The sequence below is a fragment of the Oncorhynchus gorbuscha genome, linkage group LG13, assembly GCF_021184085.1.
Source record: "Oncorhynchus gorbuscha isolate QuinsamMale2020 ecotype Even-year linkage group LG13, OgorEven_v1.0, whole genome shotgun sequence".
In the NCBI taxonomy this organism is placed as follows: domain Eukaryota; kingdom Metazoa; phylum Chordata; class Actinopteri; order Salmoniformes; family Salmonidae; genus Oncorhynchus; species Oncorhynchus gorbuscha.
Window position 1 is genome coordinate 12,745,711 of NC_060185.1, and position 24,676 is coordinate 12,770,386.

Here is a 24,676-nt window from a genome sequence, read left to right on the forward strand (position 1 = left end):
ATGGCAGGGAACGGAGTCCAGCTAGAATATGGACATACTGTATGGGAATACATAGTCCACCCCTGCAATATGGGTGAACACAAGCATGTTGATATCTGGCATTGTACGACATCAGTGCGTCGATTCCACCTGCGGTTGAGGGACGAGCGGCGCGTAGGAGTGAGACAATGGATATCTGGAGCGAGTCAAAAGAACATAGGCTCATTCAATTAGGAATGTTGAACTGTACTGCACTTAAACAGAGTTGGCACTTCTACAATAAGTATTGCCAGTATCACTAGTGGACTGTGCTATTGGCTGTGAGATTCTGGGGCCTGAGCAGAGCTGTGTAATTGGGTCAGGGAGGAGGAGGAGGAGGAGAAGGGCTGAGGAGGAGAAAGGTGTGATGTAAATAATTGTTGTAAGCAAACGTCGGCTCCGGTGGCTGCCAGGTCAGTCCCAGAAGAGGTCGTTAGAGAAACATACATGTGTAAGCTGATCTGTGAGCTGTGAGAAATCCCGGCCCGGCACTCTGTTCTGCTGTTATGGCTGACACTACTTTCGCATTACAGAGCAGGCCATGCAGCAGGCCGTGTAGCAGGCAATGTAGACCCAACATTCACCTAGAGAGCCACAGGGCTACAGGAAACAGGCCTGCCCTGAATAGACACTATTTACACACATCTAGACGTGGCACAGGAGCTGGGCTAAAACACAGCCACTTACTTGACACATTCATACCTCACATGGTAACTAATGGTAGAGTGGGAGCACTCTAATGGTAGAGTGGGAGCACTCTAATGGTAGAGTGGGAGCACTCTAATGGTAGAGTGGGAGCACTCTAATGGTAGAGTGGGAGCACTAATGGTAGAGTGGGAGCACTCTAATGGTAGAGTGGGAGCACTCTAATGGTAGAGTGGGAGCACTCTAATGGTAGAGTGCGAGCACTCTAATGGTAGAGTGGGAACACTAATGGTAGAGTGGGAGCACTCTAATGGTAGAGTGGGAGCCCTCTAATGGTAGAGTGGGAGCACTCTAATGGTAGAGTGGGAGCACTCTAATGGTAGAGTGGGAGCACTCTAATGGTAGAGTGGGAGCACTCTAATGGTAGAGTGGGAGCCCTCTAATGGTAGAGTGGGAGCCCTCTAATGGTAGAGTGGGAGCCCTCTAATGGTAGAGTGGGAGCACTCTAATGGTAGAGTGGGAGCACTCTAATGGTAGAGTGGGAGCACCTTAATGGTAGAGTGGGAGCACTCTAATGGTAGAGTGCTGACTAACGCTTCAGCTAGTCCTGGCTCCATGCTTTGTTTGTCTCTAGGTCTCTGCTTCGAGGGGGTGTAGAGTATTACAGGATTACTCTGGTCTCTATGACCACTGAGGGGGTGTAGAGTATTACAGGGTTTCTCTGGTCTCTATGACCACTGAGGGGGTGTAGAGTATTACAGGGTTTCTCTGGTCTCTATGACCACTGAGGGGGTGTAGAGTATTACAGGGGTTCTCTGGTCTCTATGACCACTGAGGGGGTGTAGAGTATTACAGGGTTTCTCTGGTCTCTATGACCACTGAGGGGGTGTAGAGTATTACAGGGTTTCTCTGGTCTCTATGACCACTGAGGGGGTGTAGAGTATTACAGGGTTTCTCTGGTCTCTATGACCACTGAGGGGGTGTAGAGTATTACAGGGTTTCTCTGGTCTCTATGACCACTGAGGGGGTGTAGAGTATTACAGAGTTTCTCTGGTCTGAGTGTACTCTGAATGTGCCTAATACACTGACCACTGAGTGTACCTAATACACTGACCACTGAGTGTACCTAATACACTGACCACTGAGTGTACCTAATACACTGACCACTGAGTGTACCTAATACACTGACCACAGTGCGTACCTAATACACTGACCACTGACTGTACCTAATAAACTGACCACTGTGCGTACCTAATACACTGAGTGTATCTAATAAACTGACCACTGTGTGTACCTAATACACTGAGTGTACCTAATAAACTGACCACTGAGTGTACCTAATACACTGACCACTGTGTGTACCTAATACACTGACCACTGAGTGTACCTAATAAACTGACCACTGGGTGTACCTAATACACTGACCACTGAGTGTACCTAATACACTAACCACTGTGTGTACCTAATAAACTGACCACTGGGTGTACCTAATACACTGACCACTGTGTGTACCTAATATACTGACCACTGGGTGTACCTAATACACTGACCACTGAGTGTACCTAATATACTGACCACTGGGTGTACCTAATATACTGACCACTGGGTGTACATCATCTACACTTACAAATCATTCAAAATGACTTAATTGGCTGCATCGTCCACAGAAACAGTTAATTCATTATGACAGCTGGTGCTGGTTCTGAACCCACAAGGAAATATCCAGTCCAATTCTTAGATTTTGTCAGCAGTTTGTGAGTGTATTGTATAATTCGTTCAGATTCTAGAACACATTGCTCATTCAGGCAAGTCAATGGGTTCATTGGAAAGCTGAGTGGAGCTGAAGGGTAGGACTAAAAATAACAAGATAAACTAAAGGAAAATGTATTTACAGTAGGTTCAGAAGTTTGGTGAAACAGCACAGTTGGCAAGTATATGGCAAATAGAAATCAAATCTGGGTGGTCGTCAGAGATAAATGGGAGGGGTGGAGAATAGCTTAAGGATGGGACTAAAAACAAACAAAAGATTACTATTGTAAAATACATTGCGTCCGTAAAATGTAGGAAAATAACCTCACACTCAACGTCAACAAAACAAAGGAGATGATCGTGGACTTCAGGAAACAGCAGAGGGGGCATCCCCCTATCCACATCGACGGGACAGTAGTGGAGAGGGTAGTAAGTTAAGACAGATATACAGACAGGCAGGCAGCGCCTCTTCAACCTCAGGAGGCTGAAGAAATTCGACTTGTCACCAAAAGCACTCACAAACTTTTACAGATGCACAAGATGGCGTAGCAGTAAGTCGTCCTGTCGTATCGTGTCCCTTGTATATATCGTTTCTTTTTCTTTTTTACATATTTTTCTTCGCATATCTTTAAAAACATTTTGCTAAACCTAAGCTTCCAAATACTCTCCTGCAACCCACCTCACCCAATGTAGCTACTTTTTCCTAAAGTATTTATATTTACTTCGGAACCGGAACCCCTCAACTGAAGCTAGCCAGCTAACCACCAGCTATGCTAGCGGTCTTCAGCTAACCGGTCATCAGCTAACCTTTAGCTCGGAAAGCTCTCGCCAGTTCGAACAACGCAACGCTAACCAGAGCATAACGGACCTATTTATTTTTTATCCCCGGATTCCCACCGCAAACGGAACATTTTTCAGCTGGATCTTCACAACTAGCTATCTAGCTAAACCGCAACCCCGGATGATTACTCCTGGCTAGCGTTTCCACCCACTTAGCTTGAAGCTAGCCCGGCCAGAGCACCTGTGCTTACCACCGTAGCATACTCCTGGGCTACAATAGCCAGGCCCACGACCGGTCTATTGATGTCACCGCATGAAGAGGAATAAACAGACTCACCCCATCGCGACGTCCCCCAAAGGCTAACTCTCTAGCCCTTGCTATCTCCTTTCTTGCTAATCCGGCCTGCTAACTGCTAGCTTGTTTAGCCCTGGTCCGCTAACTGCTACCTTGTTTACCCCGACCTACTAACTGTTAGCTTGTTAGCACAGGCCTGCTAACCGTCTGCATCGCCGCGTCCCAAACACTCACTGGACCCATATGTACTTTCTATCTGTTTCCGATTTTTTATTTGTTTATACCTTCCGGAAACCTGCCTCACCCAATGTGATACGGAATCGCTATTATTTTTAATTTTTAGAACACACTCAAGAACCTCCAGAAGCTAACCAGCTAACTAGCTACAAGCTATTTAGTCATTGTTAGTTTTTTAACCTGGATAACACTCGCCAGTCCAGCTTCCCTGCCCCATCCACCGCTGCCCCCTGGACACTGATCACTTGGCTACATAGCTGAAGCACGCTGGACTGTCCATTAATCACGGTACTCCATTCTGCTTGTTTGTTTTATCTGTCGGCCCCGTTGCCTATTCAACGCCATTTTACCTGCTGTTGTTGTGCTAGCTGATTAGCTGTTGTTGTCTCACCTACTGTTTTAGCTAGCTTTCCCAATTCAACACCTGTGATTACTGTATGCCTCGCTGTATGTCTCTCTCAAATGTCAATATGCCTTGTATACTGATGCTCAGGTTAGTTATCATTGTTTTAATTCACAATGGAGCCCCTAGTTCCACTCTTTATACCCCTGATACCTCCTTTGTCCCACCTCCCACATATGCGGTGACCTCACCCATTACAACCAGCATGTCCAGAGATACAACCTCTCTCATCATCACCCAGTGCCTGGGCTTACCTCCGCTGTACCCGCACCCCACCATACCCCTGTCTGAGCATTATGCCCTGAATATATTCTACCATGCCCAGAAACCTGCTCCTCCTATTCTCTGTCCCCAACGCTCTAGGCGACCAGTTTTGATAGCCTCATACTCATACTACTCCTTCTCTGTTCCGCGGGTGATGTGGAGGTAAACCCAGGCCCTGCATGTCTCCAGGCACCCTCATTTGTTGACTTCTGTGATCGAAAAAGCCTTGGTTTCATGCATGTCAACATCAGAAGCCTCCTCCCTACGTTTGTTTTACTCACTGCTTTAGGACACTCTGCTAACCCTGATGTCCTTGCCGTGTCTGAATCCTGGCTCAGGAAGGCCACCAAAAATTCAGAGATTTCCATACCCAACTATAACATCTTCCGTCAAGATAGAACTGCTAAAGGGGGAGGAGTTGCAGTCTACTGCAGAGATAGCCTGCAAAGTAATGTCATACTTTCCAGGTCCATACCCAAACAGTTCAAACTACTAATTTTGAAAATCACTCTCTCCAGAAATAAGTCTCTCACTGTTGCCACCTGCTACCGACCCCCCTCAGCTCCCAGCTGTGCCCTGGACACCATTTGTGAATTGATCGCCCCCCATCTAGCTTCAGAGTTTGTTCTGTTAGGTGACCTAAACTGGGATATGCTTAACACCACGGCAGTCCTACAATCTAAGCTAGATGCCCTCAATCTCACACAAATCATCAAGGAACCCACCAGGTACAACCCCAACTCTGTAAGCAAGGGCACCCTCATAGACGTCATCCTGACCAACTGGCCCTCCAAATACACCTCCACTGTCTTCAACCAGGATCTCAGCGATCACTGCCTCATTGCCTGTATCCGCTATGGAGCCGCAGTCAAACGACCATCCCTCATCACTGTCAAACGCTCCCTAAAACACTTCTGTGAGCAGGCCTTTCTAATCGACCTGGCCCGGGTATCCTGGAAGGACATTGACCTCATCCCGTCAGTTGAGGATGCCTGGTCATTCTTTAAAAGTAACTTCCTCACCATTTTAGATAAGCATGCTCCGTTCAAAAAATGCAGAACTAAGAACAGATACAGCCCATGGTTCACTCCAGACCTGACTGCCCTCGACCAGCACAAAAACATCCTGTGGCGGACTGCAATAGCATCGAATAGTCCCCGCGATATGCAACTGTTCAGGGAAGTCAGGAACCAATACACGCAGTCAGTCAGGAAAGCTAAGCCCAGCTTCTTCAGGCAGAAGTTTGCATCCTGTAGCTCCAACTCCAAAAAGTCTCCATGGACACTGTGAAGTCCATGGAGAACAAGAGCACCTCCTCCCAGCTGCCCACTGCACTGAGGCTAGGTAACACGGTCACCACCGATAAATCCATGATTATCGAAAACTTCAATAAGCATTTATCAACGGCTGGCCATGCCTTCCGCCTGGCTACTCCAACCTCGTCCAACAGCTCCGCCCCCCCCGCAGCTCCTCGCCCAAGCCTCTCCAGGTTCTCCTTTACCCAAATCCAGATAGCAGATGTTCTGAAAGAGCTGCAAAACCTGGACCCGTATAAATCAGCTGGGCTTGACAATCTGGACCCTCTATTTCTGAAACTATCCACCGCCATTGTCGCCACCCCTATTACCAGCCAGTTCAACCTCTCTTTCATATAGTCTGAGATCCCCAAGGATTGGAAAGCTGCCGCAGTCATCCCCCTCTTCAAAGGGGGAGACACCCTGGACCCAAACTGTTACAGACCTATATCCATCCTGCCCTGCCTATCTAAGGTCTTTGAAAGCCAAGTCAACAAACAGGTCATTGACCATCTCGAATCCCACCGTACCTTCTCCGCTGTGCAATCTGGTTTCCGAGCCGGTCACGGGTGCACCTCAGCCACACTCAAGGTACTAAACGATATCATAACCGCCATCGATAAAAGACAGTACTGTGCAGCCGTCTTCATCGACCTTGCCAAGGCTTTCGACTCTGTCAATCACCATATTCTTATCGGCAGACTCAATAGCCTCGGTTTTTCGGATGACTGCCTTGCCTGGTTCACCAATTACTTTGCAGACAGAGTTCAGTGTGTCAAATCGGAGGGCATGCTGTCCGGTCCTCAGGGTTCAATTCTCGGGCCGACTCTTTTCTCTGTATATATCAATGATGTTGCTCTTGCTGCGGGCGATTCCCTGATCCACCTCTACGCAGACGACACCATTCTATATACTTTCGGCCCGTCATTGGACACTGTGCTATCTAACCTCCAAACGAGCTTCAATGCCATACAACACTCCTTCCGTGGCCTCCAACTGCTCTTAAACGCTAGTAAAACCACATGCATGCTTTTCAACCGATCGCTGCCTGCACCTGCATGCCCGACTAGCATCACCACCCTGGATGGTTCCGACCTTGAATATGTGGACATCTATAAGTACCTAGGTGTCTGGCTAGACTGCAAACTCTCCTTCCAGACTCATATCAAACATCTCCAATCGAAAATCAAATCAAGAATCGGCTTTCTATTCTGCAACAAAAGCCTCCTTCACTCACGCCGCCAAGCTTACCCTAGTAAAACTGACTATCCTACCGATCCTCGACTTCGGCGATGTCATCTACAAAATTGCTTCCAACACTCTACTCAGCAAACTGGATGCAGTTTATCACAGTGCCATCCGTTTTGTCACTAAAGCACCTTATACCACCCACCACTGCGACTTGTATGCTCTAGTCAGCTGGCCCTCACTACATATTCGTCGCCAGACCCACTGGCTCAAGGTCATCTACAAGTCCATGCTAGGTAAAGCTCCGCCTTATCTCAGTTCACTGGTCACGATGGCAACACCCATCCGTAGTACGCGCTCCAGCAGGTGTATCTCACTGATCATCCCGAAAGCCAACACCTCATTTGGCCGCCTTTCGTTCCAGTACTCTGCTGCCTGTGACTGGAACGAATTGCAAAAACAGCTGAAGTTGGAGACTTTCATCTCCCTCACCAACTTCAAACATCAGCTATCTGAGCAGCTAACCGATCGCTGCAGCTGTACATAGTCTATTGGTAAATAGCCCACACATTTTCACCTACCTCATCCCCACACTGTTTTTATTTATTTACTTTTCTGCTCTTTTGCACACCAATATCTCTACCTGTACATGACCATCTGATCATTTATCACTCCAGTGTTAATCTGCAAAATTGTAATTATTCGCCTCATGCCTTTTGCACACATTGTATATAGACTCCCCTTTTTTTTCTACTGTGTTATTGACTTGTTAATTGTTTACTCCATGTGTAACTCTGTGTTGTCTGTTCACACTGCTATGCTTTATCTTGGCCAGGTCGCAGTTGCAAATGAGAACTTGTTCTCAACTAGCCTACCTGGTTAAATAAAGGTGAAATAAAAAATATAACAAAAAAAAAAAAAATCGAGAGCATCCTGCCGAGCTGTATCACCGCCTGGTATGGCAACTGCTCCGCCCACAACCGTAAAGCTCTCCAGAGGGTAGTGAGGTCTGCACAACGCATCACCGGGGGCAAACTACCTGCCCTCCAGGACACCTACACCACCCGATGTCACAGGAAGGCCAAAAAGATCATCAAGGACAACAACCACCCAAGCCACTGCCTGTTCACACCGCTATCATCCAGAAGGTGAGGTCAGTACAGGTGCATCAAAGCTGGAACCGAGAGACTGAAAAACAGCTTCTATCTCAAGGCCATCAGACTGTTAAACAGCCACCACTAACATAACAGTGCTGCCAACATACTGACTCAACTCCAGCCACTTTAATAATGGAAAATTGATGTAATAAATGTAGCACTAGCCACTTTAAACAATGTCACTTAATATAATGTTTACATACCCTACATTACTCATTTGATATGTATATACGGTACTCGATACCATCTACTGCACTTTGCCATCTTTATGTAATACATGTATCACTAGCCACTTTAAACAATGCCACTTATGTTTACATACCCATTACTCATCTCATATGTATATACTGTACTCGATACCATCTACTGCATCTTGCCTATGCCGTTCTGTACCATCACTCATCCATATATCTTTATGTACATATTCTTTATCCCTTTACACTTGTGTGTATAAGGTAGTTGTTGTGAAATTGTTAGGTTTCTCCATTACTCGTTGGTTATTACTGCATTGTCGGAACTAGAAGCACAAGCATTTCGCTACACTCGCATTAACATCTGCTAACCATTTTTAATTTACATTTACATTTACATTTAAGTCATTTAGCAGACGCTCTTATCCAGAGCGACTAACAAATTGGTGCATTCACCTTATGACATCCAGTGGAACAGCCACTTACAATAGTGCATCTAAATCTTTTAAGGGGAGGGGGTGAGAAGGATTACTTTATCCTATCCTAGGTATTCCTTAAAGAATTTGACCTTTATTTAACCAGGCAAGTCAGTTAAGAACACATTCTTATTTTCAATGACGGCCTGGGAACAGTGGGTTAACTGCCTGTTCAGGGGCAGAACGACAGATTTGTACCTTGTCAGCTCGGGGGTTTGAACTCGCAACCTTCCGGTTACATTTCGCTACACTCGCATTAACATCTGCTAACATCTGCTAACCACGCTACACATCTGCTAACCACGCTACACTCGCATTAACGCTCTAACCACTAGGCTACCCTGCCGCCCCACCATGTGTATGTGACAAATACAATTTGATTTGATTTAGTATGTATAAGCTGGAAGTAGAAGCATAAGAGTTGTTGTCCACTAGTTACTCCAATTAGGGGAGAGATGGTAGACTCCAGCGTGATGAGAGAGAGTTCTGCAAACTATAGGTTTAATGTATAGTTATTAATGGACAAGTCAGAAATGTCAACAATGCTCATCATTGTAAACACACACACACACACACACACACACACACACACACACACACACACACACACACACACACACACACACACACACACACACACACACACACACACACACACACACACACACACACACACACACACACACACACACACACACACACACACACACACACACAAGAAAAAGGCAAGAGAATAAAAAGATGATAGCTTTGCCAATAAACATGTTTCTCCATAGAAGAGCGTGTCCGAGAGAGAAACCGTAGTTATAAAGCCCCCAGCAGTGTGGTCCATATCACCCACTGTTGTTCTGAGCCTCTGCTAAGACCTCCAGAGGACTAGTCTGTTCATTTATGAACTATGACATACAATGGAGCGCCAAACATATTGGGACAGTGACACATTTTCGGTTGTTTTGGCTCTGCACTCCAGCACTTTGAATTTGAAATGATACAATGACCATGAGATTAACGTGCAGGTTGTCAGCTTTCAATTGAGGGTATTTTCATCCATATCGATTGAACCGTTTAGAAATTATTAAAGTAGTAAAAAGTTAAGCATTTGGTCCCAACAAACTTGTGACTACATTTTCTGTTACTTTTGGTTGTGTTTCAGATTATTTTGTGCCCAATAGAAATGAATGGTAAATAATGTATTGTGTCATTTTGGAGTCACTTTTATTGTAAATAAGAATATAATATGTTTCTAAACACATCTACATTAATGTGGATGTTACCATGATTGCGGATAATCCTGAATGAATCGTGAATAATGATGAGTGAGCAAGTCACAGATGCACAAATATCATACCCCTGCCAAAAAATGCTAATCTCCCCTGTTATTATAATGGTGAAAGGTTAGCATACCTCCTGGAGGTATGATATTGGTGCGTCTGTAACTTTCTCAATACTTTTGTAGCTCACTATATTACACCACTGGGTCCTTTTTAAATGAAGGTATCTTAATAAATTATACTGCTAAATGACGGTTTATTCATAAATTATACTGCTAAATGACGGTTTATTCATAAATTATACTGCTAAATGACGGTTTATTAATAAATTATACTGCTAAATGACGGTTTATTAATAAATTATACTGCTAAATGACGGTTTATTAATAAATTATACTGCTAAATGACGGTTTATTAATAAATTATACTGCTAAATGACGGTTTATTAACAAATTATACTGCTAAATGATGGTTTATTAATAAATTATACTACTAAATGCTAATAACAGTAAATCTGTTTGTTTTCTGTAGAACGCTCTCATATGCTATCTATTAGGGAGTTTTCATCTTCACTGTCTGGGCCAAGATAGTTTTCTCATGCTGTTCATATTGAGCTCTTATTGCTAGGTTTACTATGTAGATTGTTATTGCTGGAAATAGAAGGTCCATATTGCTAGTAAGATCCTTATTGCTGTAAATACTGAAACAATACCCTATATAAGTGTTTGACAAAATTCTGGTAATGATGTCTGGATATCAGTCTTGGCTGCCCCACAGCTGTCAGGTGACCAGAAACAGTGGACATCACAGCTGTTGTTAGTAGATGGTACAGTAGTGCGGGGCTGTATGTTGTGTTTCTGGGTCAGGAACGGGTCACAGTAGAATATCTTCCAGGTCACAAGGTCACAGGTAGGTGGTGGCCTCTCTGTTCTCTCTCTCTCTGGCCTGGGCCACGGCAACATTAATACACTGGAGCCACTCCTCAGCATGCTTCTCATCACGAGCCTTCAGGACGTATGTTTTACTGTCCGTGAAGATCTCAAAGGCCCGAGGGAGACCCCGCTCACGTCGCTTCTTAGCCACCACCTAGACAGACAGACAGACAGACAGACAGACAGACAGACAGACAGACAGACAGACAGACAGACAGACAGACAGACAGACAGACAGACAGACAGACAGACAGACAGACAGACAGACAGACAGACAGACAGACAGACAGACAGACAGACAGACAGACAGACAGACAGACAGACAGACAGACAGACAGACAGACAGGGTTATCAGAAGTGGACAACGGGTATGAATGGAATTGTTGTTACATGAATGGACTTGGAAGTTCACCCACCTTGACGCTCTGCACTTTGCTCAGCTCGATGGTGCTGTCGTCTAGCTCATCCTTCTGTAGTAGACAAGACAGGACAGAGATAAACCTTTCAGCAACATGGAGAGATTCTAGTTAGACATTAATAAATAGTTATAAATGCACACTTTGGAGCAGCAATCCAATTCTATTGATGTCGTTTCACTATCACCACTACACCGGTACACTGTCCTTCTCTCAGCACATATCAAAGCTGCAGGCTAAAGTTAAATCTAGACTTGGTTTCCTCTATCGTAATCGCTCCTCTTTCACCCCAGCTGCCAAACTAACCCTGATTCAGATGACCATCCTACCCATGTTAGATTACGGAGATGTCATTTACGGTCCTTCTGTAGCTCAGTTGGTAGAGCATGGCGCTTGTAACGCCAGGGTAGTGGGTTCGATCCCCGGGACCACCCATACGTAGAATGTATGCACACATGACTGTAAGTCGCTTTGGATAAAAGCGTCTGCTAAATGGCATATTGGCAGGTAAAGGTGCTCTCGAGCGGCTCGATGTTCTTTAATTTTTTTATGTCGTTTCACTATCACCACTACATGATGAATCAAATCAAACACCGACTACCCCGACTACAGCCACATGCATCGACTACAACACCGACTACAGCCACATTAACTGACTACAACACTGACTACAGCCACATGCACCGACTACAGCCACATGCACCGACTACAACACCGACTACAGCCACATGCACCGACTACAACACCGACTACAGCCACATGCACCGACTACAACACAGACTACAGCCACATGCACCGACTACAGTGAAATGCTTACTTACAAGCCCTTAACCAACACTGCTGTTTTAAGAAAAAATAAAAGTAACAAATAATTAAAGAGGAGCCGTATAATAACAATAGCAAGGGCATATACAGGGTGTAACGGTTCAGAGTCAATGTGGAGGCTATATACAGGGTGTAACGGTTCAGAGTCAATGTGGAGGCTATATACAGGGTGTAACGGTTCAGAGTCAATGTGGAGGCTATATACAGGGTGTAACGGTTCAGAGTCAATGTGGAGGCTATATACAGGGGGTAACGGTTCAGAGTCAATGTGGAGGCTATATACAGGGTGTAACGGTTCAGAGTCAATGTGGAGGCTATATACAGGGTGTAACGGTTCAGAGTCAATGTGGAGGCTATATACAGGGTGTAACGGTACAGAGTCAATGTGGAGGCTATATACAGGGTGTAACGGTTCAGAGTCAATGTGGAGGCTATATACAGGGTGTACCGGTACAGAGTCAATGTGGAGGCTATATACAGGGGGAACCGGTACAGAGTCAATGTGGAGGCTATATACAGGGGGAACCGGTCAGAGTCAATGTGGAGGCTATATACAGGGTGTAACGGTTCAGAGTCAATGTGGAGGCTATATACAGGGTGTAACGGTTCAGAGTCAATGTGGAGGCTATATACAGGGTGGAGGCTAACGGTTCAGAGTCAATGTGGAGGCTATATACAGGGTGTAACGGTTCAGAGTCAATGTGGAGGCTATATACAGGGTGTAACGGTTCAGAGTCAATGTGGAGGCTATATACAGGGTGTAACGGTTCAGAGTCAATGTGGAGGCTATATACAGGGGGAACCGGTACAGAGTCAATGTGGAGGCTATATACAGGGTGTAATGGTTCAGAGTCAATGTGGAGGCTATATACAGGGTGTAACGGTACAGAGTCAATGTGGAGGCTATATACAGGGTGTAGCGGTTCAGAGTCAATGTGGAGGCTATATACAGGGTGTAACGGTTCAGAGTCAATGTGGAGGCTATATACAGGGTGTAACGGTTCAGAGTCAATGTGGAGGCTATATACAGGGTGTAACGGTTCAGAGTCAATGTGGAGGCTATATACAGGGTGTAACGGTTCAGAGTCAATGTGGAGGCTATATACAGGGTGTAACGGTTCAGAGTCAATGTGGAGGCTATATACAGGGGGAACCGGTACAGAGTCAATGTGGAGGCTATATACAGGGGTAACGGTTCAGAGTCAATGTGGAGGCTATATACAGGGTGTAACGGTACAGAGTCAATGTGAAGGCTATATACAGGGTGTAACGGTTCAGAGTCAATGTGGAGGCTATATACAGGGTGTAACGGTACAGAGTCAATGTGGAGGCTATATACAGGGGGAACCGGTACAGAGTCAATGTGGAGGCTATATACAGGGTGTAACGGTTCAGAGTCAATGTGGAGGCTATATACAGGGTGTAACGGTTCAGAGTCAATGTGGAGGCTATATACAGGGTGTAACGGTTCAGAGTCAATGTGGAGGCTATATACAGGGTGTAACGGTTCAGAGTCAATGTGGAGGCTATATACAGGGGTAACGGTTCAGAGTCAATGTGGAGGCTATATACAGGGTGTAACGGTTCAGAGTCAATGTGGAGGCTATATACAGGGTGTAACGGTTCAGAGTCAATGTGGAGGCTATATACAGGGGGTACCAGTACAGAGTCAATGTGGAGGCTATATACAGGGTGTAACGGTTCAGAGTCAATGTGGAGGCAATATACAGGGTGTAACGGTACAGAGTCAATGTGGAGGCTATATACAGGGTGTAACGGTTCAGAGTCAATGTGGAGGCTATATACAGGTGGTACCAGTACAGAGTCAATGTGGAGGCTATATACAGGGTGTACCGGTTCAGAGTCAATGTGGAGGCTATATACAGGGTGTAACGGTACAGAGTCAATGTGGAGGCTATATACAGGGTGTAACGGTTCAGAGTCAATGTGGAGGCTATATACAGGGTGTAACGGTTCAGAGTCAATGTGGAGGCTATATACAGGGTGTAACGGTTCAGAGTCATTGTGGAGGCTATATACAGGGTGTAACGGTTCAGAGTCAATGTGGAGGCTATATACAGGGTGTAACGGTTCAGAGTCAATGTGGAGGCTATATACAGGGGGAACCGGTACAGAGTCAATGTGGAGGCTATATACAGGGGGTAACGGTTCAGAGTCAATGTGGAGGCTATATACAGGGTGTAACGGTTCAGAGTCAATGTGGAGGCTATATACAGGGTGTAACGGTTCAGAGTCAATGTGGAGGCTATATACAGGGGGAACCGGTACAGAGTCAATGTGGAGGCTATATACAGGGGGTAACGGTTCAGAGTCAATGTGGAGGCTATATACAGGGTGTAACGGTACAGAGTCAATGTGGAGGCTATATACAGGGTGTAACGGTTCAGAGTCAATGTGGAGGCTATATACAGGGTGTACCGGTACAGAGTCAATGTGGAGGCTATATACAGGGGGAACCGGTACAGAGTCAATGTGGAGGCTATATACAGGGGGAACCGGTACAGAGTCAATGTGGAGGCTATATACAGGGTGTAACGGTTCAGAGTCAATGTGGAGGCTATATACAGGGTGTAACGGTTCAGAGTCAATGTGGAGGCTATATACAGGGTGTAACGGTTCAGAGTCAATGTGGAGGCTATATACAGGGTGTAACGGTTCAGAGTCAATGTGGAGGCTATATACAGGGTGTAACGGTTCAGAGTCAATGTGGAGGCTATATACAGGGTGAACCGGTACAGAGTCAATGTGGAGGCTATATACAGGGTGTAATGGTTCAGAGTCAATGTGGAGGCTATATACAGGGTGTAACGGTACAGAGTCAATGTGGAGGCTATATACAGGGTGTAGCGGTTCAGAGTCAATGTGGAGGCTATATACAGGGTGTAACGGTTCAGAGTCAATGTGGAGGCTATATACAGGGTGTAACGGTTCAGAGTCAATGTGGAGGCTATATACAGGGTGTAACGGTTCAGAGTCAATGTGGAGGCTATATACAGGGTGTAACGGTTCAGAGTCAATGTGGAGGCTATATACAGGGGGAACCGGTACAGAGTCAATGTGGAGGCTATATACAGGGGGTAACGGTTCAGAGTCAATGTGGAGGCTATATACAGGGTGTAACGGTACAGAGTCAATGTGAAGGCTATATACAGGGTGTAACGGTTCAGAGTCAATGTGGAGGCTATATACAGGGTGTAACGGTACAGAGTCAATGTGGAGGCTATATACAGGGGAACCGGTACAGAGTCAATGTGGAGGCTATATACAGGGTGTAACGGTTCAGAGTCAATGTGGAGGCTATATACAGGGTGTAACGGTTCAGAGTCAATGTGGAGGCTATATACAGGGTGTAACGGTTCAGAGTCAATGTGGAGGCTATATACAGGGTGTAACGGTTCAGAGTCAATGTGGAGGCTATATACAGGGGGTAACGGTTCAGAGTCAATGTGGAGGCTATATACAGGGTGTAACGGTTCAGAGTCAATGTGGAGGCTATATACAGGGTGTAACGGTTCAGAGTCAATGTGGAGGCTATATACAGGGGGTACCAGTACAGAGTCAATGTGGAGGCTATATACAGGGTGTAACGGTTCAGAGTCAATGTGGAGGCAATATACAGGGTGTAACGGTACAGAGTCAATGTGGAGGCTATATACAGGGTGTAACGGTTCAGAGTCAATGTGGAGGCTATATACAGGTGGTACCAGTACAGAGTCAATGTGGAGGCTATATACAGGGTGTACCGGTTCAGAGTCAATGTGGAGGCTATATACAGGGTGTAACGGTACAGAGTCAATGTGGAGGCTATATACAGGGTGTAACGGTTCAGAGTCAATGTGGAGGCTATATACAGGGTGTAACGGTTCAGAGTCAATGTGGAGGCTATATACAGGGTGTAACGGTTCAGAGTCATTGTGGAGGCTATATACAGGGTGTAACGGTTCAGAGTCAATGTGGAGGCTATATACAGGGTGTAACGGTTCAGAGTCAATGTGGAGGCTATATACAGGGGGAACCGGTACAGAGTCAATGTGGAGGCTATATACAGGGGGTAACGGTTCAGAGTCAATGTGGAGGCTATATACAGGGTGTAACGGTTCAGAGTCAATGTGGAGGCTATATACAGGGTGTAACGGTTCAGAGTCAATGTGGAGGCTATATACAGGGGGAACCGGTACAGAGTCAATGTGGAGGCTATATACAGGGGGTAACGGTTCAGAGTCAATGTGGAGGCTATATACAGGGTGTAACGGTACAGAGTCAATGTGGAGGCTATATACAGGGTGTAACGGTTCAGAGTCAATGTGGAGGCTATATACAGGGTGTACCGGTACAGAGTCAATGTGGAGGCTATATACAGGGGGAACCGGTACAGAGTCAATGTGGAGGCTATATACAGGGGGAACCGGTACAGAGTCAATGTGGAGGCTATATACAGGGTGTAACGGTTCAGAGTCAATGTGGAGGCTATATACAGGGTGTAACGGTTCAGAGTCAATGTGGAGGCTATATACAGGGGGAACCGGTACAGAGTCAATGTGGAGGCTATATACAGGGTGTAATGGTTCAGAGTCAATGTGGAGGCTATATACAGGGTGTAACGGTACAGAGTCAATGTGGAGGCTATATACAGGGTGTAGCGGTTCAGAGTCAATGTGGAGGCTATATACAGGGTGTAACGGTTCAGAGTCAATGTGGAGGCTATATACAGGGTGTAACGGTTCAGAGTCAATGTGGAGGCTATATACAGGGTGTAACGGTTCAGAGTCAATGTGGAGGCTATATACAGGGTGTAACGGTTCAGAGTCAATGTGGAGGCTATATACAGGGGGAACCGGTACAGAGTCAATGTGGAGGCTATATACAGGGGGTAACGGTTCAGAGTCAATGTGGAGGCTATATACAGGGTGTAACGGTACAGAGTCAATGTGAAGGCTATATACAGGGTGTAACGGTTCAGAGTCAATGTGGAGGCTATATACAGGGTGTAACGGTACAGAGTCAATGTGGAGGCTATATACAGGCCGGTACAGAGTCAATGTGGAGGCTATATACAGGGTGTAACGGTTCAGAGTCAATGTGGAGGCTATATACAGGGTGTAACGGTTCAGAGTCAATGTGGAGGCTATATGCAGAGTGTAACGGTTCAGAGTCAATGTGGAGGCTATATACAGGGGGAACCGTACAGAGTCAATGTGGAGGCTATATACAGGGTGTAACGGTTCAGAGTCAATGTGGAGGCTATATACAGGGTGTAACGGTACAGAGTCAATGTGGAGGCTATATACAGGGTGTAACGGTTCAGAGTCAATGTGGAGGCTATATACAGGTGGTACCAGTACAGAGTCAATGTGGAGGCTATATACAGGGTGTAACGGCTCAGAGTCAATGTGGAGGCTATATACAGGGTGTAACGGTTCAGAGTCAATGTGGAGGCTATATACAGGGTGTAACGGTTCAGAGTCAATGTGGAGGCTATATACAGGGTGTAACGGTTCAGAGTCAATGTGGAGGCTATATACAGGGTGTAACGGTTCAGAGTCAATGTGGAGGCTATATACAGGGGGTAACGGTTCAGAGTCAATGTGGAGGCTATATACAGGGTGTAACGGTTCAGAGTCAATGTGGAGGCTATATACAGGGTGTAACGGTTCAGAGTCAATGTGGAGGCTATATACAGGGGGTACCAGTACAGAGTCAATGTGGAGGCTATATACAGGGTGTAACGGTTCAGAGTCAATGTGGAGGCTATATACAGGGTGTAACGGTTCAGAGTCAATGTGGAGGCTATATACAGGGTGTACCGGTACAGAGTCAATGTGGAGGCTATATACAGGGGGAACCGGTACAGAGTCAATGTGGAGGCTATATACAGGGGGAACCGGTACAGAGTCAATGTGGAGGCTATATACAGGGTGTAACGGTTCAGAGTCAATGTGGAGGCTATATACAGGGTGTAACGGTTCAGAGTCAATGTGGAGGCTATATACAGGGTGTAACGGTTCAGAGTCAATGTGGAGGCTATATACAGGGTGTAACGGTTCAGAGTCAATGTGGAGGCTATATACAGGGTGTAACGGTTCAGAGTCAATGTGGAGGCTATATACAGGGTGTAACGGTTCAGAGTCAATGTGGAGGCTATATACAGGGGGAACCGGTACAGAGTCAATGTGGAGGCTATATACAGGGTGTAATGGTTCAGAGTCAATGTGGAGGCTATATACAGGGTGTAACGGTACAGAGTCAATGTGGAGGCTATATACAGGGTGTAGCGGTTCAGAGTCAATGTGGAGGCTATATACAGGGTGTAACGGTTCAGAGTCAATGTGGAGGCTATATACAGGGTGTAACGGTTCAGAGTCAATGTGGAGGCTATATACAGGGTGTAACGGTTCAGAGTCAATGTGGAGGCTATATACAGGGTGTAACGGTTCAGAGTCAATGTGGAGGCTATATACAGGGGGAACCGGTACAGAGTCAATGTGGAGGCTATATACAGGGGGTAACGGTTCAGAGTCAATGTGGAGGCTATATACAGGGTGTAACGGTACAGAGTCAATGTGAAGGCTATATACAGGGTGTAACGGTTCAGAGTCAATGTGGAGGCTATATACAGGGTGTAACGGTACAGAGTCAATGTGGAGGCTATATACAGGGGGAACCGGTACAGAGTCAATGTGGAGGCTATATACAGGGTGTAACGGTTCAGAGTCAATGTGGAGGCTATATACAGGGTGTAACGGTTCAGAGTCAATGTGGAGGCTATATGCAGAGTGTAACGGTTCAGAGTCAATGTGGAGGCTATATACAGGGGGAACCGGTACAGAGTCAATGTGGAGGCTATATACAGGGTGTAACGGTTCAGAGTCAATGTGGAGGCTATATACAGGGTGTAACGGTACAGAGTCAATGTGGAGGCTATATACAGGGTGTAACGGTTCAGAGTCAATGTGGAGGCTATATACAGGTGGTACCAGTACAGAGTCAATGTGGAGGCTATATACAGGGTGTAACGGCTCAGAGTCAATGTGGAGGCTATATACAGGGTGTAACGGTTCAGAGTCAATGTGGAGGCTATATACAGGGTGTAACGGTTCAGAGTCAATGTGGAGGCTATATACAGGGGGAACCGGTACAGAGTCAATGTGGAGGCTATATACAGGGTGTAACGGTTCAGAGTCAATGTGGAGGCTATATACAGGGTGTAACGGTTCAGAGTCAATGTGGAGGCTATATACAGGGTGTAACGGTTCAGAGTCAATGTGGAGGCTATATACAGGTGGTACCAGTACAGAGTCAATGTGGAGGCTATATACAGGGTGTACCGGTTCAGAGTCAATGTGGAGGCTATATACAGGGTGTAACGGTACAGAGTCAATGTGGAGGCTATATACAGGGTGTAACGGTTCAGAGTCAATGTGGGGGCTATATACAGGGTGTAACGGTTCAGAGTCAATGTGGAGGCTATATACAGGGTGTAACGGTTCAGAGTCAATGTGGAGGCTATATACAGGGTGTACCGGTACAGAGTCAATGTGGAAGCTATATACAGGGTGTACCGGTACAGAGTCAATGTGGAGGCTATATACAGGGTGTAACGGTACAGAGTCAATGTGGAGGCTATATACAGGGTGTAACGGTACAGAGTCAATGTGGAAGCTATATACAGGGTGTAACGGTTCAGAGTCAATGTGGAGGCTATATACAGGGTGTACCGGTACAGAGTCAATGTGGAGGCTATATACAGGGGGAACCGGTACAGAGTCAATGTGGAGGCTATATACAGGGTGTAACGGTACAGAGTCAATGTGGAGGCTATATACAGGGTGTAACGGTTCAGAGTCAATGTGGAGGCTATATACAGGGTGTAACGGTTCAGAGTCAATGTGCGGAGGCACCGGTTAGTTGAGATAATACCTACATATAGTTAGAGTTATTAAAGTGATTATGCATAGATAATAACAGACAGTAGCAGCAGTGTAAAAGTGAGGGGGGGGGGGTAGTTGATGGTGTTTCACTATCACCCCTACTCATGATGAATGGCATTTTTCTGACACACTTAAACCCTGCCAGGTTCCCGAGAGGCACGTTTATAAGATTAACATTAAACATTGTGCCACTGACATGTTGAACTGTTGAACAGCTGCCTTGCGGCTGTTGTAGACAACCTGTTGTTTAATTCCACATTTATCAGCGACAAAATACAAGTTTGCTAGGGTTTGTAACAACAGTACGTTAAGCGCAAAAAATCAACTTTTATGGTGCTCTTGCAAAGATTTACTGCACTAAGCTGCTCATGTATGCAGTAAGACAAGAGGGTGTTTTATTGTCTAGGTCCTTATATAAGGGAGGAAATGAAATTCTCGAGCCCATAAGCACGGTCTCTAATGCTCTACCCCTTAAGACCACTACATCTCTCTGACTCGTGTAATACACTGTTATCTCCCATCTCACACGTCAGGATGACTCTGGAATGTGTGTGTGTGTGTATGTGTGCATGCGTGTGTGTGTGTGTGTGTATCTGTGTGTGATACACCACAGCCATATCCTTATGGACCATTGGCGAGGGACCAGCTACATGCTATTCTCCATAGACCTATACCCACATTCTAAGAGCCCCCTCACCCCCCAGCCGGCTATAGTTCTGTAGCCTGTCTGTGTGTGCGTGTGTTGTGTGTGTGAGGGTCTGGCTAACGTCTGTGTGGAGGGTCTGTCTTCTGTTAGCTACAGTGGTTAAGCTGCTCATGTATTCACACAGATTGAAGGAGAACTCCTCTCGCCACTCTCCTAGTGTGTCCTAAGGCTTTGGGGAAACGCTTAGGGGAAAGGCAGCGGTGCACAAAGTACATGAATAATCATCCAGGTGGGGTTGTTCTGAGGTGACTTATTATGAGCTCGTCTCACATCTCTCACTCTACACAAGTGCCTCGGGTTAAAGGTTAAGGGTATGGGTTAGTGGTATAGGTTAAGGGTATGGGTTAGTGGTATAGGTTAAGGGTATGGGTTAGTGGTATAGGTTAAGGGTATAGGTTAAGGGTATAGGTTAGGGGTATGGGTTAGTGGTATAGGTTAAGGGTATGGGTTAGTGGTATAGGTTAAGGGTATGGGTTAGTGGTATAGGTTAAGGGTATGGGTTAGTGGTATAGGTTAAGGGTATAGGTTAGTGGTATAGGTTAAGGGTATAGTTTAAGGGTATAGGTTAGGGGTATAGGTTAGTGGTATAGGTTAAGGGTATGGGTTAGTGGTATAGGTTAAGGGTATAGGTTAAGGGTATAGGTTAAGGGTATAGGTTAGGGGTATAGGTTAGTGGTATAGGTTAAGGGTATGGGTTAGTGGTATGGTTATGGGTATAGGTTAGGGGTATAGGTTAGTGGTATAGGTTAGTGGTATGGGTTAGTGGTATAGGTTAGTGGTATAGGTTAAGGGTATAGGTTAAGGGTATGGGTTAGTGGTATAGGTTAAGGGTATAGGTTAAGGGTATGGGTTAGTGGTATAGGTTAGTGGTATAGGTTAAGTGTATGGGTTAGTGGTATAGGTTAGTGGTATAGGTTAGGCATATAGGTTACTGGTATGGGTTAGTGGTATAGGTTAGTGGTATAGGTTAGGCATATAGGTTACTGGTATGGCTTAGTGGTATAGGTTATTGGTATACGTAAGGGGAATAGGTTAGTTGTCTAAGTTATGGGTTGATTTGGAACTGATTCAAGATTGAGCTCAGAAAACAAGAGACAAAGAGGAGGTCCAATTTGTGGCTTTAAACAGCTGTTGTGTCACGGATCCCTCCGGAACTTTCATTACGCACACCTGGCCCCTATTCCCACACCTGGCCCCTATTCCCACACCTGGTCCCTATTCTCACACCTGGCCCCTATTCCCACACCTGGCCCCTATTCCCACACCTGGCCCCTATTCCCACACCTGGCCCCTATTCCCACACCTGGTCCCTATTCCCACACCTGGCCCCTATTCCCACACCTGGCCCCTATTCCCACACCTGGCCCCTATTCCCACACCTGGCCCCTATTCCCACACCTGGCCCCTATTCCCACACCTGGCCCCTATTCCCACACCTGGCCCCTATTCCCACACCTGGCCCCTATTCCCACACCTGGCCCCTATTCCCACACCTGGCCCCTATTCCCACACCTGGCCCCTATTCCCACACCTGGCCCCTATTCCCACACCTGGCCCCTATTCCCACTCATTGTATTTGTATATATGTGCCCTTTCTTCACTATGGTGCTGTCGATTATTGTTACAATGTCCGTTGGTGGTGTGAGTACCTGTGCTGTGTTGTTTTGGCTTTCGTGCCCTTGTGAATTGCGCAGATGATTATGGATCTTGTCCCGTGTGTTAATCATTGTGCGCTTGTGTTATTTATTCGAGGTACTCTTCACACTTTTGTTTTTGGTTTCAACCCTGTGTTTTGTTACGAGTTCATTCGGTCTTCGTCCCCGTGCCTTTACACGGCACGCCGTAATTTGGGCTTAATAAAAAAACGTACGCATTCCTGCACCTGTCCCCAGAATCTACTTATACCAGCGTGACATGTGGTGAGAGGGAATTGCTGGTGACAATACAAAGAATATTGTCTTGGGCAAGAGACTTCAATTTCACTTATCCTTTCAACCATCTAAAAATGTTTGTCAAAGGCTGGGGGGAAAGTCCTCAGAACCTTCCCTCCACGGGAAACACATGTTAACAATGCCTAAGCAAGTGAACTAGAAAATAAACAAAAGCGAAGTACACAATAAAAATTAACAGTAAACATTACACTCACAACAGTTCCAAAATAATAGACATTACAAATGTCGTATTATGTGCAAATAGTTAAAGTACAAAAGGGAAAATAAAGATAAATATGAGTTTTACCATTTTAAAATGGTGTTTGTTCTTCACTAACTGCCCTTTTCATGTGGCAACAAATATTGCTGCTGTGATGGCACATTGTGGTATTTCACCCAGATAGATATGGGAGTTTATCAAAATTAGGATTGTTTTCGAATTGTTTGTGGGTCTGTGTAATCTGAGGGAAATATTTGTCTCTAGTATGGTCATACATTGGATTGGGCAGGAGGTTAGGAAGTGCAGCTCAGTTTCCACCTCATTTTGTGGGCAGTGAGCACATAGCCTGTCTTCTCTTGAGAGCCAGGTCTGCCTTCGACGGCCTTTCTCAATAGCAAGGCTATGCTCATTCTGTACATAGTCAAAACGTTCCTTAAATTTGGGTCAGTCACAGTGGTCAGGTATTCTGCCACTGTGTAATCTCTGTTTAGGGCCAAATAGCATTCTAGTTTGCTCTGTGTGGCAGGCTTACAATGGTGCCAAAAAATAACATTTTAGAGTGTGCTGACTCTGGTGCTATAGGGGGGTACAGCTGGAGGTTGAATGTTTGAAGGGGTACGGGACTATAGAATGTTTGGGAACCACTGCTCTAGGGCAACGGTGTCTAGATGGAATCTGTATTTTTGGCAACTGGACCTTTTTAGGAACACCATTATTTTCTTCTTACTGAGATGTACCACTTTCCATCCATTTGTATAGCAGACCCTCATGCCAAATTGAGTAAAAAGCTTTTTTGAAATCAACAAAGCATGAGAAGACTTTGCGTTTCTTTGTCAATTAGAGTGTGCAGGGTGAATAAGTGGTCTGTCTTACAGTAATTTGGTAAAAAAGCTAATTTGATATTGGCTGAGTACATTGTTTTCACTGAGGAAATGTACGAGTCTACTGTTCATGACTTTCCCAAGGTTGCTGTTGACGCATCTCTCTCTCTCTCTCTCTCTCAACAACAACATGGCATTGCCTAACAATAAGGTCTCTCATCTAATCCCTGCTCAATGATATACACACACCAACACTACACACACACACACCAACTGCACAATAAACAGATCTAATTACATTGTGGCTGAAGTTGAATGAATACTGTATTTGTTTTTCAATGTAATAAAGTTGAGTGTTTCGCTTTGTTTGGCACATGGTGATGACTCATGGGCTTTCTGATGACTACGTGACCTCAACACGTTGTTTTTCGGCCTCGTTCTCTCAAAGGCAACACTTTTTTTCTTTGCACAATAATTATTTCTGCCGTAAAGTCCAATGACCTTACACCAAGTTCGGCCTCAAAGTAAGTCAGAATCAAACACTAATTAGTTGGAACGATTTGTATCGTTAAAACACAGTGGTCTCCCCATCTTCTCACACACACACACACACACACACACACACACACACACACACACACACACACACACACACACACACACACACACACACACACACACACACACACACACACACACACACACACACACACACACACACACACACACACACACACACACACACACACACACACACACACACACACACACACACACACACACACACACACACACACACACACAGCCAGTATCATCTCCTTCCTTCTCTGGTTTTCATTTGTTTTTTTTTGCTGCTACTTCTGAGTGTCGATTTTCATACATAGTTATTAAAGGGAAGAATGACTCA

At 45.5% G+C, this 24,676-nt stretch overlaps 1 protein-coding gene and 1 long non-coding RNA gene across 3 annotated transcripts in view; both read right to left on the minus strand.

The window, feature by feature from the left end:
• Positions 1-1,120: 1,120 nt before the first annotated feature.
• On the minus strand, positions 1,121-2,824 carry LOC123994019. Its single transcript, XR_006831561.1, has 3 exons — positions 2,051-2,824; positions 1,958-1,975; positions 1,121-1,666 (listed from the first exon to the last, which is right to left on the minus strand). It is a non-coding gene; the product is annotated as an uncharacterized LOC123994019 (long non-coding RNA).
• Positions 2,825-8,999: 6,175 nt separating this feature from the next.
• LOC123992520 (ventricular zone-expressed PH domain-containing protein-like) overlaps positions 9,000-24,676 on the minus strand; it is a 158,981-nt gene continuing 143,304 nt past the window's right edge. For both annotated transcript variants that reach the window (XM_046293722.1, XM_046293721.1), the window contains 2 exons: positions 11,318-11,371; positions 9,000-11,055 (listed from right to left, as the gene is read on the minus strand). In XM_046293722.1, coding sequence (XP_046149678.1) covers positions 10,873-11,055; positions 11,318-11,371 — 237 coding nt within the window. In that variant the 3' untranslated portion in view covers positions 9,000-10,872. The remainder of the gene's footprint in view (positions 11,056-11,317; positions 11,372-24,676) is intronic.